The sequence below is a fragment of the Camelus dromedarius genome, chromosome 9 (genome assembly GCF_036321535.1).
Source record: "Camelus dromedarius isolate mCamDro1 chromosome 9, mCamDro1.pat, whole genome shotgun sequence".
Classification (NCBI taxonomy): Eukaryota; Metazoa; Chordata; class Mammalia; order Artiodactyla; family Camelidae; genus Camelus; species Camelus dromedarius.
In genome coordinates, this window is record NC_087444.1 from 73534993 (window position 1) to 73555772 (window position 20780).

The 20780-nt window shown below is 59.2% G+C and overlaps 1 protein-coding gene across 1 annotated transcript; it reads right to left on the bottom strand.

Moving 5' to 3' along the window:
• Positions 1–630: 630 nt before the first annotated feature.
• LMTK3 (lemur tyrosine kinase 3) lies at positions 631–19717 on the bottom strand. Its single transcript, XM_031459225.2, is given in 16 exon segments — positions 631–1144; positions 3983–4120; positions 4282–4417; positions 5736–6184; positions 9046–10465; positions 10467–11571; positions 12105–12254; positions 12408–12529; positions 12611–12695; positions 13146–13294; positions 13642–13729; positions 16980–17098; positions 17564–17640; positions 18142–18292; positions 18554–18687; positions 19588–19717. Coding segments are annotated over 16 exon segments (4416 nt in total). The 5' UTR covers positions 19664–19717; the 3' UTR covers positions 631–1127.
• Positions 19718–20780: the final 1063 nt, after the last annotated feature.

The following is a 20780-nucleotide window of genomic DNA, read 5'->3' on the forward strand; positions in this document are numbered from 1 at the left end:
ATCAGAGCAAAGAAAAGACAGATGGAGTCAGAATCAGTCAAGAGCCCAGGACAAATCGGGGAAAAAGAAATCGAAGCAAAAACCCATGGCAGAAAGAAATCATAGAGACAGGAAGGCTATGGGGAGACACAGACAAGGAGGAAAAAAGTAGAGACAGGGAGAAACTCAAAGAAATAGAAATAGAATCAGATGGGAAGAAAGGCTGAGAGAAAGACACAGATGGAGAGATGGGAAAACATAAAGACAGGTAGACGAGAACTGGGGTGAGTGAAACAGGGAGCTAAAGAAACAAAAAGAAAGAAATTTGAATGGAGAGATTCGGTCAGGGAGATGGGTGGTCACATGGAGAAACAGGTAAACTGAGGCACAGTCACGACGGGCAGGGAGATAGATCCTCTTGAACTATAAGTTGAGGCCACAGCAGAAGTCGGTGATGCCAGCACAAGACACAGAGCTGGGATCCGAGAAGCAGAGAGGCCAGGGACTCACTGCTACACGGCCGTTCTGCCCTTCTGAGCCTTGATGATCCCATCTGTCAAGTGGGGTTGTGAGGATGGCCGTGCCTCCTGGATGGCACCTGACCCCTGCATCCACCCCTCTTTGCCTCCTGAAACACACACGCACCCCGCGTTCCTCCAAAAAGTTGTTTTTGTCTTTTTTAAATAATGTGAAAATGCCACGCGAAGGTTTGAACCAGAGGCCCCTCCAGGGGCCGGTCCAGGGTGGGGAAGGAGAGACGCGAGATGGGGGGGGCCAGGTCCCCGAAGCCTGCGGCCCCTGTCTGGGGCTGGGGGTGGGTGAGGAGGGGCCTCCGCTGTGCAGAGGGGCTCCAGGCCCAAAAGAGTTCAGTTCAGTTCCGAGAAAGGCGGCTCTCCAGGGAGGGGCGAGGGGCTTCCTGCCTCATTTGGCACCGAGGGGGTCGGGGGGGTCAGGGGAGCCGTCCGGGGGGCTGGGGGGCGGGGGGCCTGGGCCTCCCGTTTGGCACATGGTGGGGGAGGGGGAGGGCCCAGCCTCAGGGGCCTCCCCGGAGGTGGTGTCTGTGGTGGTGGCAGTGGCTCCGTCGTCCACAGAGGATTCTACTCTCAACCCCTCTTCTTGGGGTGCAGGGGGGTCGGGTCTTCGGGGAATCAGTTCTCCACGGGGCCTGAGGATGGAGGGAATGGAGAGAGGAGTGGAATTACTGGATGGAAAGGCTTATGGCTTCTGGCTCACGGGAGTGAAAACAAAGCCCTCACCATGGCCCACAAGGCCCCACACAATGCTCTGGCCCTTTTCTGTCCTCATTTACTCCCTCTCCCAACTCACTGTGCTCCAGTCACACTGATCTTCCTTGATGGTCCTCCCTACGTTCCAAGCACAGTCCTACCCCAGGGCCTTTGGTATACCCTTAGCCCTTTTCAGAGAACTCAGGCCTCTGTTGCCATGGCCCCTCCCTAGGGGCCTTCTCTAGCTCTTCTCAGTCAACCAGTAGTCACCCTCACCTCTCCCATTCCACCCCATCACTCTGTCTCATTGCACTATATTTATTTTCCTTCACGTTTCTCCCCTGGGACAATCTCAGTCAGCTTCCTGTCTGCTTGTCCCTCTAGAATGGAAGATCAGAGAGGACAGGACATTTGGTCACTGCTGCATCCCCAGCATCCAGCCCTGACCCTGCACAAAACGCCATGACCCTCCCATGACCCCTTTTCTCTTAGGGGAAGGAGAGCCCCCAACCCGTTCCACAGATCCAGAAAACCAAGGCCTGTGCGGGGGAGGCTCTTGCCGAGGGCTACGCCCTGGGCGCCCTCCCTCTCCACCTTGCACTTGTCACCTAGGTGGGCTGGGTCAAGTCACTGTCCTCCCTCCTTGTCCCTGAGCCTCAGTTTCCCTCTCCTTAAATGGGGAGCATGCCCCTCGTGTCCTTTTCAAAGGAGCAGGGAACTCTGGGATACGGGGCATCACTTAGCACCCAGGGAACATGTGTGAAGTGGGCAGAGCCATGCTGAGCACAGGAGTCCAACGAAGAAAAGAGGCCCCCACACCACGGTCTCGGAAAACAGGCTCAGTAGCATCCCAGCCCAGCTGCAGTGGGGATTTGCAGTTTTACACCGTCCCTCTCCTCTCCTGGTGATTAAAGGTGAAGTCATCTCCGACTGCTGGCCCTGCCGGCCTCAGTCCTGACTCACCACTGGGCCAGCGTCCCCACTCCTTGGAACCCACCTTGCCCTGTCCTCAAGGAGGCTTCAGAGAAGAACTCTGGGACGAAGTGACATTTGGGGTAAAATCTGAGGATGTTGCCAAGTGAAGAGTCAGCCCTCAGCCTATGACTCTCTGCATGGACTCTCACCCTGGCCTCTTCCCCAACCTCCCTGCCTCCGTTGACCCTCACGTGGCCCCCAGAAGTCTTCTTATACCCAACGCCGATGCTGCCCCTCCCCTGCTCACAATCCTCCCTCGGCTCTCCAGTGCTCCCAGGACAAAGCTCCGCCCCTCAGCCCACCGTCACGCCCTACATTGTCTGACCTGCTCTCTATCACTTTGTCCCCAGCCCCATCCGCCCCACTCTCCAAGTAACCCGCAGACACACACACTTCCCTTCTGTTCCAGGAACTGGCCAAGCTCTCTCCTGCCTCAGGCCCTCGATGCAAGCTGTTCCATCTGCTAGCATGCTGTCCCCTTCCCCTTCACCTAGTTAACAACAACCAACCCTTCAAGTCCCTAGTTAAATGACACTTCCACCACCAAGGAGACAAAGCCCTTTCCTCTTGTCATCTGCTTTCTCAGTAACCATGACTTCGCAGTTATTCATTTACTGGGGGACTGTGGGGTCAGTGCCGTGGGTGGGGCAGAGTGGGACTCACTGATCTTGCCCAGTCCAGAAGCCCCAATGCCCAGCTCAGCCAATGCTCAATAAGCATCTATTTTTTTTTTTAGGTTTTTCTTTTAATGGAGGTACTGGGGAGTTGAACCCAGAACCTTGTGCATGCTAAGCATGCACTCTACCACTGAGCTGTACTGCAATAATCATCTATTTTATTAAGTGCAGTAACAGCTACCAGTTAGAGACCAGGCTCCTTGCTGCGTGCATGGAAAGGATTAAGCCATTTAATCCCCTTAAAGTCTTATGAATTAGATCCTGGTATCATCCCCATTCTAACAGAAACTGAGGAACAGAGAGGGAAAGCAATTTGCCCTAGGTCACACAGCCAAGAAGTGGCAGGGCCAGCACCTGGACTCAGGTACAATGTGGTTGTGGTTGGAGCAGGAATGGAACCTGCCCTGCAAAGGGCCAGTTAGCTCTGTCATCAAGGAACACCTCCACTTGCCTGGCCCAGTGCAAGCCCTGTGTCCAGGGGCGTTCTCCCCAGGTGGTAGTGAAGATTAGTGATACGGCATACGTAAAACTGTACAAGAAAGGAAGCTGACAGATGTTGACTACTGGAGAGGGCCAGGCAGCCAGGGTTTACATCCAGGTTCCTCATTCTTCTCTGTGCCTCAGTTTTCTCTTCTGTGAAATGGGGGTGAGACTAGAATCCACCCCATGCACTCATAGGCTTAAATGGGTTAAGATGCATCAGGCACATTCTAGGGTCTGTTACTGGTAGTAGCAGCACCATTGTTGTACCACTGTGGGGCTCCTTGGCCATGTCCGCTCTTCTCTGGTTCAGACTAACTCATTTTGAGCCCCTTGGTGTCCTCTCTCTCCCTGTCTGTCTCCGATCAACTGTGCCCCCAAAAGGAGACGGGATCAGGAGTCTTAGCCCAGAGATGGGGCAAAGATGGGCAAGACTTGGAGGGTTGGGAAATTGAGTCTTGGAGCCCATCTGATGGACATCGCTTGGTCTGAGCTGGTTCCGGAGTTAGGTGGGGTTTCACTGGTGAGCTGGAACATTGACTGAGAGAAGGGGAAGGGAGAAACTGGGAGAGGCAGGGAAATTCAGAGATGGGGACAGAGAGATTGGCAGAGGTGAGGCAGGGCCGAGAGTCTGAAGCACGATACCTGCGGGTCGGGCGTCGGGGGCCCGGGCGGGGGGCCCCGGGGTCTCCAGCGCAGGCGAGACGGAGAAGCGGGAGAAGCACAGGGGGGGGCCTGGCGGGGGGAGGAGGGGGAAATCCTCCGCCCACTCGAAACTGCCTCCTAGGGTTGTGGGGTGAGGGGGAAAAGGAGAGGACGGGTCAGACCCTCAGTCACTTCTTCAGCCCCCCAACTTCACCTCCTGCCCTCCAACCCCGGCCCTCCACAAGCCACGCCTCTGTCAATAGACTCCGCCCCCAACGCTGCCCTGCCCCGCCCCTCACCAAAGCCGCTGTCGTTGTTGGGAAACCCATCTCCGGGGGTGGCGGGGTGGGGAGGCGTCGGGGGCGCTGGAGGCGTTGACTGGTCCGTGTCCCCCTCGGGGGAGCCCTGGACACTCAGCTCGTTGGTTGGCGTCTCCTGTGAAGGTGAGGGGGCGGCGAAATGTCACATCCCACTCACTGCATCCCAACAAGTAACAAACCCTGCTAATATTTCTGGGGCTTCAGGTATCCCAATTTACAATCGCTCTCTCTGGAGGTCCCCTAATCTGCCTTGGAAGCCTCAAGCCAGCTTTAACCCCACCCCGGCCTGAGGCGCCTCCCCCGACTATGGAGCACCGTCCACAGCTAAGCATTCTACGGAAGGAATTCTCTCCCTGCTCCTTAAGGCGCTGCCTCCACGGAAGCCCCTAACCCAGGACTATCTCCGGAAGCCCGACCTCTATGACATTTACCTATGTCTCAGATCTCGGCCGCAGGCGTTCAAGTGCGGGCCCCAGAACTACATGCTTCTATGGTCCTCAAAACCCCTACCCGATCCTGAGCACCTCCCAAACCTCCTGCAAGCCCCTAAGCCCCGCCCTCTGAAGTGGCCCCGCTCCAGCCGTCCAAGCCCCGCCCCTTTGTTTCAGAGGCCTAGGCTCCAGCTCGTGACCCTGTTCCCACTCGTCTTAGGAGCATGCCCCGCCCCAGGTTCACCTAGACATGGCCCCAGTCCACAAGCACCGCACTGCCCTCTGTTTTGCTCTTCAGCATTATCCTCCCAGGCTAGTTACTCTTAACACAATCCTCAATTCATCTCTCTAAGCCCCGCCCCAGTTCATTAGCTCGGTCCCATCCCTGAACCCACTCCAGCACTTATCAACACTACAAGCCGTATGTTTTAAACCCCACCTACAGCTTCTGCATCGCCTGCCCCTAGTGGGTAAGATCCGCTCCATCCTGAGTCGGCCCCTCAACCTCTACGTCGATAGAGCGCTGGTGGACAAATCCCGCCCCGAGATTCAGTATACTCTGCCTCCACCTACAGACCACGCCCCAATCCTCTCACTTTCTCCTTAGCCTCTCCTGGCTCCGCTCTGACTACTATATAGGTAGCCCGCTTTCCCTCCAGGCCCCTCCTCCAGGCCCCTCCTCAACCCTGCAGCACCCACCCCATCACAGACCTCTCGCCATCTTCACCCCTTGCTCCACTTCTGCCTCTGGGCTCGGGTCTTCCTCCCGGCTCCGCCCATCCAAGGCCCCGACCTCATACTCTGGGACTCATCCCTACCTCCAAGTCCCACCCTCTTCCGTCTCTCCCCAGACCCCGCCCCCACCTGAGGAGCGGCTTTCCTCCAGTGCCTGCCCCATTCCCAGGACCCGCCCTCACCCTGCAGACCCCGCCCCCAATCTAGGCGCGGTCTTCGTCCAGGCCCCGCCCCCAGGGTCTTGCGCACCCCTCCGTGGCCACGCACCTGGTCGAAGAGGTAGACGGTCACGTCCCCGTGGAAGGAGACCATCTTGCGCTTCCTCTCCAGCTCGCTGTCCTCGGGCTCGTCGGCCCCGCGCGGAGACTTGAGCAGCCCCCGCAATGGGCGGGCCGCGTCCGCGTCGGCGCTGCTCACCACGACCGGTACCGGGGCTGCCCGCGCTCTCCCGGGGCCCCGGGGCCCCGGCGCCGCCGCCGCCGCCGCCGCCGCCGCCGCCGCCGCCGCGCCCGCCGCCTCCTCGTCCTCCTCCTCCTCCTCGTCCTCGTCCTCGTCCTCCCCGTCCTCCTCCGCCGGCCCCGGCGACCCCGCCCCGCCGGCATCCCCGCCAGCCGCCCCGGCGTCCGCGCCCTCCCACGGGGGCCGCCGCGGGCCCGGCCCCGGGAACGGAGTGAGCGTGAGCGGCGGCAGCGCCAGCGAAAGCCGCGAGAGTTTGGCTGCGAGGGGGAGAGACGTGGTGAGCCCCAGTTCTTGGGGAAACTGAGGCATGCCCTCCCGCCTAGCTGTGTGTCCTTGAGTAATCTTATACACAGTCTGGGCCTATTTCCATCCTTGTGAACCGCCAGTCTGCACTGGGGTTCTCCAAGCAGTGTGGGAGAGCTCTTCCCTCTACTCCAGTGCTTAACCCCATGGCTCCCCAGTACCCACAGCACAGAGCTCCAGCTTCTCCCATGGCCCACCAGGCCCGAGTGCCCTGGCTCTGCTGACCTCTCTGGGCTCTGTCCCTACCTCATTCTGGCTTGACCTCAAGCTGGTCACATGGGCCACATCCCCATTCCTCCCACCTCTGAGCCTTTGCACAGGCTGTTCCCTCTGCCTGGAACTTCCTTTTGTAACTCAAGTCCTATTCATCTTCCAGCTCTGTCTGGTCTTTCAAAGCCTTCAGAGATCTCCCAGGAGGTCAGGCCAGACCACCTGCTCTGCACCCCACAGCACCAAGCACTACTCTACTTCCGAGTAGATGATCTCAGTATAGAACTATAATTCTATGGCAACCTGATTAATGTTTGCCTTGCCATAGAACAGAGGCTGAGTCAGGCTCATTCTGGCTGCATCCCCAAGCCCCAAGCCCCCAGAAGTACTCAGTCAATATTTGTGGGATTAATGAATGAATATTCCGGGCTATATGATGTTGACCAAGGTACTTTACATCTCTGGTCTATGACTGTCAGATAAAACTGGTGTGTCTAACCATCTTCAGGCCTTTTCCCTGCCCTAAGACTCAGTGATCTCAGCCTGCTGGGAGGGAAGGACTTCAGGACTCTGGAAAAGGAAACCTCACTTCAAATTCCAAGCCTACCCTGCTCTCTTGCTGTGTGTCCCTGGGCAGACAGATCCACCTCTCTGAGTCTCTGTTTCCTCACTGGTAAAAGGACAGGGGACACTCATTCCTCCATTACTCGGTAAGTGAACTGTGTGCCAGGCCCTGTTGGTGATGGTGGGGATGAGAGGAGGGGCAGGGCAGGGAGAAAGATGAATGTGGACAGGGTCTCTCTCCTCACCTCATTCACTCTACTCCAACTTCACTGACCTGCTATTCACTGAACATGCCAAATTAGTGCTCATCTCAGTGTCCTCTACCTGCAACATCCTTCTCCCAGATGTTCACCTGGCTCACTTCCTTCAAGTCTGCTCAAAAGTCATCTCCTCAATGAAGCCTCCCCTGACCACCCATCTCAAAGTGATGGGGGGGGGGGGACTTTATCAGGGGCTATGGAGACCCAGAGGAAGGACAGGGTGACATCTTTTAGAAATCAGGAAGGATTCCCAGAGAAGGGGAAATTCGAGTGGAGTCATGAAGGATGAGTAGGAGTTCATCGGGTTAAAAAAAAAAAAAAAAAGGTCGGTTGTTCTCAGCCTCTTCTCATCCAACAACACCAATACTCCTCTGAAGCATCTTAGCTGCTCATCCCCTGACATTTTCATGCTGCCTGGGGTCTTTCCTGACACAGCTGGTTGCAAACTCCCCACAATAATCTGGAGGAAATGGTAGTGTTCCAATACCATGGGCTTTGAGGAAGGAAGTTTCTCTCCTCAGTCCCCTTCCTGACCTTTCCCTCCTGAGCCTCACGCTCCTCTGGCAAATGGAGATGATACCAATTCCCTCAAGTGTGGTTGTGAAGTTGCCAAAATAAAACAGGGCCTGGCCATTTATAGCTTTCATACAGATATTTGAGGAAATCAGGCCTCAGGGTGATTCCGCTGGAACCACAGTCCCTATGTCTACATCTAAACAGGGGCCATTTATCTTTATTCTTCATTTATCTTCTCTTAAATTGTCCCCTCTCTATGACAAAAAAATTCCCGTATTCCTATCAAAACTCAGCTTCGAGAGGAGGGAGGTGGGTATAGTTCAATGGTAGAGCACATGCTTAGCATGCAGGAGGTCCTGGATTCAATCCCCAGTACCTCCATGAAAAATGATAATAATAACAAAGAACTATAAAATTATTTTAAAAAACAAAAACAAAAACCACCTCGGTTTTGAGAAAAGACATTTCTACGGCTTTCAGGCTATCAGTACCATGGTGGGCAGGGTAAGATCTCAGGCCCCCTGCGTCCCAGTGTTGGGCAGTTCAGGGCCTGGCATATGGGAGGCCTGACACATTGCACAGATGTCCCAGCTTGTTGGAAAGTTGAAACCAGTGATCACACACTGGCAGCCTAGCCCACAGAGAGGCTTCGATTGAATTGGTTTCAACCAGGAAAACACCCAGAACTCTGGTTTCAGGGCAGGTAGTGGCAGATTTGGCAACATGCAGTGGGCATTCCTGACTGAAGCTGAGAAGTGGCTGCATTTCCTCCCCATCTCCCACCCCGCCCCTCCCAGTTCTCATTCATTCATTCATTCATTCATTCCCCCCTCTCATTCATTCTCTTGTACTGTCTGGCACCCATGGGCATCTGAGTTTGAGACCCTCCTCCACCATCTAAGTGAACTGTGGTAATAACAGCAGATGCTTACGAGTGCCAGGTGCTAAGCCAAAGGCTTTGGAAGTCCTAACTCATTTAACCCTCACAACAACCCTATTAGGTAGATGCTATCCTTTCAACCATTTTTGGCAGGTGGGAAACCAAGGCATAGAGAAGTACGGTCATTCGTCCCAAGTCACAGAGCTAGGAAGGGGATGAGCAAGGATCTGAGCCCAGGTGGTTCGGCTCCACAGTCTGCCCTAGTCACTGCCAGGCTAACCGGTCTGGTACCCGGGAGCCTGAGCTTCTCCACTGCATCTATGTCTTGGAAGGGACTGGACCTCGGCCCACAACTATGCTCCCCTGCTCCCAGCAGCCCACTTACCTTTGATCTGCTCGCTGTTCCCCTGAGGGGGTCCCAAGTCCAAGAACAGTCGTGGCATCTCGGGGCCCTTCCTCTCTGGCTTGGGGGGGTCCCCGTCTCCGCTGGGTGCCGTGTCTCCGGTGGCTCTGCTGTCTGGGACCCCGGGCTCTCCCTCGGGGGACACCTCCGGCCTGGCTCTCTGGGGCGCTGGCTCCGGTCTCCTCGGCTGTGCCTCCAGTGGCGGTGGAGGCAGCTGTGGCCTCGTGCTGTCGACCCATCCGGCCTTTGCGTCCACGCCGCTTCCGAGGCCGCCGCCGGGGGCCATCCCCATGCCCACTGGGGCTCGGCCCCCACTCCCGAGGTCCAGCCTCCCAGCCCCTGGGGCTCTCGGTGCCCCCCCAGTCTCGGGGGCTCTCCTCTCCGTCCCGGGTTCCGGCACCCCGCTCCTGGGGGCTGGGCCAGTGGGGCCAGGGGCTGTCTCCCCGCCGTTCAGGGCCAAGGCCATGGCGCCGGGTGCCCGGGCTCTCTCCAGCGAGGTCTCTGGGGCTGGCTCCCCGGTCGTGGGGGCTGGACCCCCACTCTCGGGCATCTTCTCCCAGGGCCCTGGGGCTCTCCAAGGCCCAGTCTCTGGCAGCCTCTCCATGTTCCTGGGGAGTCTCAGGCCCCCATTCTCTGAACCCTTCTCCTCGATCTTTGGGGGTGTCAGGCCCCCATTCACCAGCACTCTCTCTTCTCTCTCTGGGGACCCCGGGTCCCCATTCTCCAGCATTTTCTCCTCCCTCCTTGGGGGTGGCAGCTCCCCATTCTCCAGCACTTTCTCCGGCACTGTCTCTTCTTTCTCTGGGGACCCCGGGCCCCCATTCTCCGCCACCTTCTCCTCTCTCTGTCCCCCGTTCTCCAGCACTGTCCCCCCATTCACGGGGAGGCTCAGGCCCTCGTTCGGGCTTGGGGCTTTCTTCACGCTGTCCAGGACTGTGGGGTCCCTGCTGGGGCCCGGGGCTTTCTCTCGGTTCCCGGGGCCTCTCCCCGCCTTCCTGGGCCCCATCTCGCGGGCGGTTGCCCCCTTCTCCCCCAGGAGGTTCCTTGTCACGTCCTCCTGCAGGGACATCAGCAGCTGCTCGGTGCTCACTTGAACTACGAAGGTCGGCTTCTCCCGGGCCCCCAGGAGCGGGAGGGGACCCGGGTCTGGGGGTGGCCGGGGCGCTCCCGGGTCGGGGGGCTCGGGGGGAGCCCGTGGTCGAGGGACCCCTTCCTCCTCTGCTGGTCCCCCGCCTGGGAAGGCTCCCTCGGGGGAAAAAGGGGTCTCGGTCTCGTAGCCGCTGTCCCCCGGCTTGGGGCCCGGAGACGACAGGCCTGAGCCAGGACTGGCCACGGCCGAGGGGGGGTCGGGGGACACGGCCGGGTCGGCGGTGGCCCGGGGAGGTGGCGGCGGGGGGGGGGGGAGCGGGAGGTGGCCCCCGCCCGGGGTACTGGGGCGCTGCTGCCCCCATGAGGGGGTCCAGAAACTCGGGGGGGGCCGAGGCGGGGGGGTTTAGGGGCAGGTCGGCCAGGGAACCCCGCTCTGCCCTCAAAGACGAGTCGTCCTCTGGGGGATGAGGGCAGCCAAGAGCAGGGTGGCCCCCCCAGCCAGCGACAGCGTCCCCCCGCTCCAGGGGCAGGCAGGAACAGGCCCCCTCGCGGCTGCACAGGGGACAGGGTAGGGGGCCCCGACGGCTGGGGCCACCCCCAAGGCTGCTGCTGTCTTCCCCCGGGGAGCTGCCTTCCTCTTCCTCCTCTTCTTCTTCGGCCCATGGGGCAGTCCCCCGCTCCCCCAGCACCTCGGCAGGGTCTCCTGCTAGGGTCTCCCCGGCACCCCGGCCCTCGGGGTCCCAGCCACTCAGGAGGAAGCTGCCGGATGCTGAGGACTGGGCCGGGAAGGGCCGGGCTGCAGGGAAGAGGGGGGAAGCCCAGGTCTCGGACACCAGCTGGGGGACCTCGGAGGGGGCTTGGGGGGCTTGGGGGGCAGGCACTCCTGGGTCCAAGGGGTCCCAGTCATTGGGGAAGAGGGGCTCTGGGGGGGAGCCATGCTCCTCGAGGCGGATGTAGTATTCGCTGCTCACAGAGGGGCTGCGGGCGCTGATGACCGGCAGCACACTGGGCGTGGACAGCGCCTCATAGAAAGGGTTGGAGGGGTTGGCATGGGGGGCTGGGGGAGCGGACGCCGGCTGCCAGGTGGGTGCTCCCCCGCCCCGACCAGCCCCCCTCCGCGCCTTCTCCCACAGGCACTCAAGGTTGAGGCCACGGCTACTCTCGGTGACCGTGAGCACGTCATCAGGGTCAGCCCCAGGGAAGCCATCCAGAAGGGGGAACGGCGAGGAGAGGGTCCCTGGGCGGGGGGCGCTGTGCTGCGGGGGCCAGGGCCAGGGGAAGGGACCATCTCGGGGTGGGGGTGGCGGTGGCGGGGGCCTTGGGGGCCGCTCAGAGAGCAGGTAGGTGAGCTGCAGTTGTAGATCAGAGGCCGAAGGGCGCTGGGCAGGTGGCCGCCAGCAGGACTGCAGGATGTCATACCTGGCGGAGAGGGAGGAGGCAAGAGTGAGGAGAGCAGAGTCCCAGCGGGGTAGAGGGGTCACTGGGGGCGGGCAGAGACCAGGAGAAAGTCTGGGGCTGAGACTCAGAGGAGGACCAAGACCCGGGGACGGGCAGAAACTCAGGGAGGGGGAGACAGAGACCCAGAGAGGGGAACAGAGCCCCAGAGAGACGGGGGACAGAGTCCTAGAAAAAAGACAGCAAGGCAAATGTGAGATGATGGTCGACATGGCCTTCCTGTTTGGGCTATGAGTTCTGGAATCACAGACAAGCAAGCAGCAAGGGTGTTCTACGGTTGGAGAAACTAGGTTAAAACACCAGCGCTGCCACCCCATACCTCAGTTTCCCCATTCCAAGTGGCAGATTCTGGCAGAAGGTGGGGACGTCCCAGCTCCACACTCGGGGTGGCAGCGAGTGGTGCGTGCAACTGTAGTGGGTGTGTGAAAAGAGCTGGGAGATTCTGGGAACATCCTGGGGTGGGAGGTGGAAGGTCAGGGGTCAGGCCCCATCCTCACCAGTAGTCCGCATACGGCAGCTTGAGCCTTGGCCGGGCCAGCTTGACATGCTGCTGACGGACAACGAAGGCAAGGACCTCCTCGTCTGAGAGATGGCGGTAGGGCTGCGCCCCAAACTCAAACAGCTCCCATAGGGTCACCCCTAGGGACCTGTGGGGAGCAGAGGGCAGAAAGAGGTCAGAGGCCCACCCTGACTGATTTGGGGGCCGCCCCGCTGGGCCTCAGTTTTCCCCAAACGTAGAACTTGTGACCCTTCCGTCTTCCTTGCCCTCCTTGGCACCCCCACGGCCCGGGCCTCCTCACCAGATGTTGCTTTCACGGCTCTGGTCCACCACCATGAAGGTCCCGTGCAGCTCCCCGAGGAGCTCGGGCGCTGCCCAGCGCAGCGGGATCCACAGGCGCTCGGGGGTCAGGTAGTAGTCCTCCTGGGGGGCGGATCGGGGTGGGGTCAAGCGGGCCGGGGCACCCCTCGCCGTCCCCCTGCCCTGATGGAGGGCAGTCCCCACCTTGTAGTTGCTGTGGGCCAGCCCGTAGTCTCCGATGCGCACGGTGAGGTCGGAGGTCAGCAGGCAGTTGCGCAGGGCCAGGTCGCTGCGGGCGGGCGAGGTGGGTGAGGTAAGGGGCAGCCCGGCCCCCACGCCTAGACTCCGCCTACTTTCCGCACTCCTCCCCTCCTCCCCTGATTCCTCCGCCCACTCCAGGCCTCCTCGTCTCGAGGCTACCCCTCCTCTACGGACTCCTCCGTCCCTGACTCCGCCCCTTCCTGGCTCCTCCCCCTCTCCGGACTCCTCCTCTTCTTCTGTGACCTCCCCCTCCTCCCCCCTCCCCCTCTCTCCTAACTACTCCCTCTCCTTTTCTGACCACGCCCCTCCCCCCGACCCTCCCAGGTTTCCCCACCTTTTGTGTCTCGCACTCAGGCCTCCCTCCTTCCTTGAGCCCCCTCCTCTGTAGCCTCACCTCCTACCCCGAGAGCCTCGCCTCCTTTCCCTAAGTAGTCCCTCCCCCTCGCCCGGACTCCTCCTATGGCTCCCGAGCTGCCACCTGTGCACGTAGTTGTGGGAGTGGAGATGTGCCAGCCCGCGGGCGATCTCCAGGCCCATCCTCTGCAGGGTCCGCAGGTCTCGAGGGGGCAGCTCAGGGGACAGGCCCTCGGGGGGCCGCTGGGCCCTGAGGTAGCGCTTCAGGTCCCCCTGGGAGAGAGGGCAGGGAGGGGTCAGCACCCCACCCCCTCCCAGGCACCCCTACATCCAGCCAATCCGGTACGAGATGGGGGCGTCCTTTGCACTCAATGGGCAGACCCTCCGGGCCTCAGTTTCCCCTGCTGCTTAGAAGCGCATAATAACAGACCGCCCGCAGATGCTAGTGCAGTGAGCCACCTGGGGAGCGAGTGCGCATCTACAGGAATGGTAGCGCCTGTCACAGGTGTCGCGATGATGATGATGTTATTGTCATAGATTCCTAGGAATTGCCCTCAGTCCTCACCCCGTCCAGCCACCTGCCCCTCGCCCTGCTCCCCCCTCCCCCCCCAGACCCTCACCAGTTGACAGAACTCCATAATCAGCAGAAAGGGCAGTGTCTCCACGCAGACGCCCAGGCACTGGAGGACGTTGGGGTGCTGTAGGCTCCTGCAGGGGTCGGGGGTTGGCTGGGTCAGGAAACGGCCCCTTCCATCCCACGCCAGCCTCCCAGCAAGACCAGGCTGTTGCTTCAACCTCTTTGGTCTCAGTTCCTGCACTTGAGATTCTTCCCCCCTCCCCCCTCCTACCTTCCCCACATCCCCATCTCAGGGCGCCCCACTGTCTCCCAGTTTCCGGGCCAGACCCCCGGGGACCTCCCTGAGCCTCCTTCTGGCTCACCATTCCCTCAGTCTTTCTTTCTGCCCCTTGACTCTTTCCCCTTCCCCCGGCTTCTCCACAGCCCCGGCTTAAGCCTCCTCCTCACCTCCTGAACTCTCTTCTCAGCCTCCTCCCAGCCTCACTGCCTCCAGTCTCTCCCTTTCAATCTGTCCCTGACCTGCTGTCCACCTGTTCACAACCCTTCATGGCTCCCCAGTGCCCTGGGACAGAGCCTGGCTCATTCCTTGTTCTTTCTTGCTCCTCCGGCTGGCCTCACTGCCTTCCCCAGCGTCACTCTCCACACCCGTGTACATCTCCCCAGACTCACAGGTGCCTGTGTGGGCTCCAGGCCTTTGCATGTACACGTCTTTCTGTGGAGAACACTCTCCTCTCATCCAAGTCCTACTCATCCCTCAGGCCTCAGTTTCAACATCATTTCCTCAAGAAATGTCACTGCCCCCTGACCCCAACACTGGATGATGCCGGTCCTTTATCCTCAAACTCTGGGCAAGGGTCAGACTTGGGGGTTTGAATCCTTGAAAGCCTTTCCCAGGTGTGTAACCTCGCAGAAGTCATTTCACCTCTCCCTGCCTCAGTTTTCCATAACATGGGGACCGTCACTGTAACTCCCTCATACAGTTGTGGGGAAGAACTGAAGGGCATCAGAGAAAAGAGCTGGCACACAGTGGAAGCTCCTCGCTACTACTGCTGTTTTATTTGAGCGTTGTAACATATTGTTTGATTTTCTTAGTGCCCTGCATTTCAACTGCATTCTCCTGCCTCGCCGCCTTTGCACCTTCTGTTCCCTTTGCCTGGAACACGCTTCTCGCAATGCTTTGCGTGACTGAGTCCTCCCAGTCAGCCCCGCCTCCCCCACAACCCGGCCGAAGCTTCCCCTTTCTCTTATCACATTCTGCCTTATTTCCTCAAGGCACTTGCCAGCCTCTGATATTTTCTTGTTAGAGTTTATTTCTTCAACTGCTTACGTATTGTGTATCCCCTCCACTAGGTGGTGAGTCCTACTAGGACAAGGATTTGGGGCTTTGGGTTCCTGTGGCCATGTCCCCAGTGCCTAGACTAGTAGGTGCTCGGCAAAAATCTGCGGAGTGAAGGATTTTACCCTGATACGGGGCCCCGGGGACTGTGGGAAGATTAAAATATTTGGGGCTTGCAGCCCAGAGCCTGGCTTAGGGTAGGTATGCCAGAAATTATTGTTCCACTGGGGCTGGGGGGGTAGGGGGGGAGGCCGGGGCCCCTTGTGTGTTTTGGGGGCCAGTGTTCGGGACCCAGCTACCCATCGCCTGTGTTTCAACGTTCTCCACCTGGGGGAACAGCGCCTCCTGCTCTTGCCTGGTAGAAGACTCATGAGACAAAGTGTTCCTAAAGCCCTGGGCATGTGCTGGGGCTTGAAAAATGGCTGGAGTTCACGACATGGGCAGGACTTAGGATGGCAGATGCAGAGGGAAGCTTGGATCCACTGTGCACCTACTAATCTGAGCCAAGGCTGGCCACTTTGTTAGCACGTCCCCCTAACAACCCAGCTAGGCAGGATGATGTTTCCCATTTGATCCAGAGGCAAATGGAGGCTCAGAGACATGAAGTCACTTGCCTGGGTTCACACAGCAGAGTTGGGATTTGCTCTCAGGTTGCTGGCTCACTTACCAAACATCTACCAAGGGCTGATTTGTGCCTGGGTGACAAGACGGGCCCCGAGCTGCCAGTATAGTCCTGCCCTCTCCAACTGAACTTTCTGTGAAGGTGGGAATGTTCTAGATCTGGGCGGTCTAACATGGGAGCCGCTGGCCATATATGGTCACTGAGCTCTTGAAAGGTGGCAAGGATAGCTGAGGAAAGACATTTGTAACTTGATTTTGCAGTATTTAAGATAAATTTAAATAGCCATAAGTGGCTAGTGGTTGCCAGCACAGGTCTAGAGAGAGACAGGCCAGTAAGCAGGTAAACAGGTGACATCATGACAAATAGGATACATGGGACAAAGAAATCACACAAGTTGACGTGATGGAGCATCCCTGGGCCCTCCTTAGGTGGGAGTGTGTGTGTGTGTGTGCGTAAGGGAAGGCCTTTCTGAGCTGACACCCAAGGAGGGGAAGGGACCCGACCCTCCGAAGCTGGGGGGTGGGTGAGCAGGAGTGATACTCTAGATGGATGGGACAGCAGGGACAGAGGTCCTGAGGCAGGAAAGAGGCTGATATGTGAGAGGGTCAGTGAGAAGACCAGGGTGGCTGGGGCAAGGGGGTCAGTGGCAGGAGAGAGAAGTGGGACTTTGTCCTGTGGGCCACAGGAAGCCCTGGGAGGTTTTAGAGGAAGGGGCTGATAATGTCTTGGGGAAAACTCACTCTGACAACCATCTGCTAAGAAGTCCCTGTGTACACACCCTTCCCATGACAGAGCACTCACTACCCCTCAGGGCATTGATGCAGCAATTTTTTACGTAGTCCTTGTCTAGAAGCCCTTAGAGTGGAGGGGGGACCAGGCAGTGGAGGGACAGGGTCCTGCCTTCCTGGACCTCCCAGTCCAATGAGGGCAGGGGTTGGGGGACAAAAAATCCCTCAGTGGCCATGCTGGGCAACCACTCGGGGCCCTGGTCTGTGATTCTGATTCTACCTTTGCTCACCCACAAGCAGAGGCCTGAGGAGGAAACCACTGCGATGTACCCAGTGCCTGACACAGGACCCTCGTGCATCCTCTCAGCTCCCCTCTATATGAGGATGCTATGACTTCCTGGACTCACTTTCCAGATGAAGATACTGAGGTTCAGAGTGGAGAAGGGCAGGCCTCTGGCTCTTTCCCCTCACCTTCATCACACTGCCTTCATATCCCTGACTCTGACTCCAGGAAGAACCCGAGTGTCAGGGAGAGAGATCTTTTGGACTGATAGCACAGCCAGGAAGAGGAAGATTTAGGATTCGAACCCAGGTTTCGCCCCACACTGTACTCCTCCCACTTGCAAATGTTACCTCCATGAGGTACAAGATATCTGGGGCTTCAGGGCCCAGGTTTCACCAAGAAGTCCCTATACCTGTATGGCTGTGCTTCCGAGATGAACTTGCGCTGCTCCAGGGGCCCCGCACTGGCTCGGAGCTCCTTCACCACCACCTGGGCTGGGGTGTAGTCGGAGAAAATTTCTCCCAGGATCACCTGATCAAGGGGGATCCAGGAATCAGTGCCTGCGTTCTCCCCAGCCCCGTCCCAGGGACCACCTCCATCCCACCGTCAGGCTCCCAACTTCCCCCTCCTTCCCAGACTCTCCTTTCATATCCCACCACCCTCGTTCCCCACCAGATGCAGGGTGAGAGACTCACAGGCCCAGAGTCCGATGGACGCAGGGACGGGTGGAAGGATGGACAGACGGACGCGTGGAGAGCCGGATGGCGAGGCGGAGTGGTCAATGGAGTGAGAAGGGAGGAGCTGACCGACAGATGTGGGGGGATGGGGTGGGTGGGCGCCAGTGAGAGGTGGACAGAGGGGAGGGCGATGGGTGGGCTGAGGGGGCAGGGGAAGGAGGCAGGGGACAGATGAGAAGTGGTGGGGATGGGGGATGGACACAGAAGCATTGCCCCGGATTGTATGGACACCCCACCTCCCACCCCAAACCCCACTCACCTTCCCAAACCAGCCACTCCCAATCTCTTGTAGGTAGCTGAGGTGCTGGCGGCTAAGGCCCAGGGGGGTGGTCATGTCTAGGGGTGGGGGAGCAGAAGGGGGAAGCCCCTGAGCCTCTCTCCCCTCCCAAGTGCCTCCAACACCCCTCAACTCAGTGGAGACGGGAGTCAAAGCAGACACCAATCTCTTTTCATTGGCTGCCCCCAACATTCCACGATAGGATCTCAGTCTCCTTACTGGCTGCCCACAAAGTTCTACTGTCCAATCTGGTCCTTCCCTTTGGCGTCCCAAGATCCTATGACATGACTTCAGCCTGCCGCTGGCTGCCTCTAAGACCAAGATCTAGGCTGACCTCGCCACTGATTGCCCCACAAGAATCCCTAAATCTGGTTTTGGATTAAGCAATGGGTCCCACCAAGATGATCTCTGACTTCCTATAGGATGCCAAGGGCTCCTAGCCCTGCCTTTCCCCTTGGCTGCCCGGGGCCTCTGCTCCCTGTTCCCTGAGGGAAGACTCTCAGGGCCCTCCGCCCCATCCTGTGGGACCATGGGCTCCCGGTCAGGGTGTGGGGCAGTACCTGAGTGTGATGGCTGCGGGGCAGGCATCGGCAGGGAGACCTCCGCCAGCGGGAGAATGTAGACGTCAGGCAGTGACTGTGAGGAGGAGGTCTCCTCGGCCGGGGGAGTATACTCCCCGGAGCAATCCTCCCCTTCGGGGTTCTCAAACTCCTGGGGCCGGGAGGGGGGAGGGGAGGGAGACCACAGGGCTGAGACACGCCATTGTCCTTCCCATCAGTGTGTATCCCCATCTTTCTCACACTGTCCCCCAGTCCCAGCCCAGTTTCTATCCCAGGGTTCTGGATGTTGCTGTAGCTTCAGGCCTGAAGGGCTCTCAGACTCGCTGCCCTGCTCCCCCTCCTACCACCTGGGCTGAGGGAAAGGCCTCACTGGTGTCTCCCTCCCCACCTTGATCCCCCTCATACACCTCACCTTGAAGCCGACATCGCCCCGTTTGCAGCACAGACAGGTGAGGAGGAGGAAGATGAAGGCCAGCAGGCCTGAACAGGAAATGAGGACCACCGCGTAGGGAGGAGCCAGAGGGGCCCGGCCCAGGGCAAATCCATCTGTGGGCACAGGGCTGGGCTGCGGTCCCGGCTTCAAGCCTCTGGTCCCCCGACTCCATGCCCCTCCCGGCCCAGCTAGGCTTAACTACAACCCCCATGATGCTCTGCAACCAGGGGCCCCCTTGGCAGAGGAGCCGGGTGGCCTAGGGCATTGTGGGAGTTGTAGTTCGGGGCCTTCTCAAGTGGTTGGGTTGGGGGTGGGGTCCCACCTCTAGCCCCAAGCTGGAACCCCCCCCCCCCAACTCGCCATCACCTCACTCCCAGGCTTGGATGAATTCCAGTGAGGACTGAGGGAAGGCGGAGTAATAGTGGAGCGTGGAGCTCTCAGAATTTAAAATACGCTCCCACAACAGCCTTCTTTCCCCCTATTTGGGGAAGAGGATGAGCCCCCAGCTGCAGGCTGGGAGAAGATTCTTGCCCCGTGCTGGAACCTCCTAGTTAAGGGGGTTGAGGCCTGTCTCTTTAGGGACGCTGGGAGCACACACACGTCCTCTGTCCCCAGCCCAAGCCTCCAGAAGGAAACTCCGCAAGCCTTGAGTCTCCCCCAAAGCTAGAGACAGCCTCCTCTGCTATGTGCCCCTTAGAAATAGTATTCCTCCCCTCTGCTCCCAATTTTCCCAGAGGCCCTGTCCTTCCCCGGGTCCCTGCACACACCTGCAAACACTCATGCGTGTGCACACACATGTTGCCCAAACGGACCCCCTCCCCACCCAGCCCCCAGCCTTCCTCCCACAGGCCCTGCTGACAGAGACACAGTCTCCGCGGCTCCCCAGGCCCCATCTCGGCTGCGGGAAGACGCCACACAGGTGATGGAGCCGGAGCCCCGCAGACAGACCCCTGGGCAGGCCAGGGTTGGGGTGGGGGAGGCCGCTGGACTGCCGGATGGCCGGACAGACTCACCAGGGTGGGCCGGGGACGCCAGGCAGCTGGAGGCGGAGACGGCCGCGAGGAGGATGAGGGCGCCGGGGGCAGGCATCTTGTCGAGGATGGAAGGGAGGTGGAGATGGTGGCGGCTGGGGAGGAGGGGGGGGCGGGCCCTCAGCCCCCAGCCATGGGGACCCGCGCGACCCTGACCTCCCCCCGGCCCAGGAGAGGGGCAGGAGACTCAGGACAGGGGGAGGGAGGGGCTGCTTACTGGCTCAGGTACCCCCCTCCCCCTCTTTGAAGGGACAGACAGATGAAGGGATGGAGAGGCGGACAGAGGAGAGGAGCTGGGGAGCCGGGGTTGCTGGGGTGGGGGGGAGAGGGTAGGATTTGGGGGGGGGAGAATGAGGGCCCCGCCCCCGAGGGCAGCCAGGATTGGGGGAGCAGAGAGCCTGTCAGAGGAAGGGTGGGAGGAGGGAGGATGGAGCGTCGTCATGGCAACTGGCTCCCCAGTAGCATTGGCTTCCAGGAGGGAGGGGAGGGGGAGGGACAGACAGGGACCAGCAGACCCTTGTGTTGGGGGGGCACAGGGCCCACAGTGCCTGGCCCGGACATTGCTGTGACTTGCCACCAGCATGGACACGTGTGCTTCACGCCAAGATACAGATGTCAGGCAGGCATATGCAGCCCACACATGGCTGACACACGTCGCAGAGACCCTCACAGACAAGCACATCACATACAAAGGTGGACAGCTATCGGCAGACGGGGACACGTACACGTCACACACAAAGACGCAGGGATGATGGGCTGCACTAAGAACGCAGAGGCAGGCCAGCCCCCGGCACAGATGCACCCGGCCACGCAGGAACGTCAATGCATCACAAAGACCCACACATGCCACAGACAAAGTAAAGCCCCAAATCCACAGACACGCACGCCACAGACAAAGATCCATGCAGACACCACGGTGACATCCCAAGGCACACAGTCACCAACAGAGACATTCCACAGACAAATGAGCAACAAAGAAGACCCACAGACACACACAACACATACACAGATAAACACAGACACGCACATCACACAAGTACACAGACATCATTTGCATGAGACACATAACGTATACTAACTTAGACACAAGTATCATAGGCACAAATATACACAGACACACAGCAGATACACGGAGGGACATGCACATCACATACACAAATACACACAAACACATA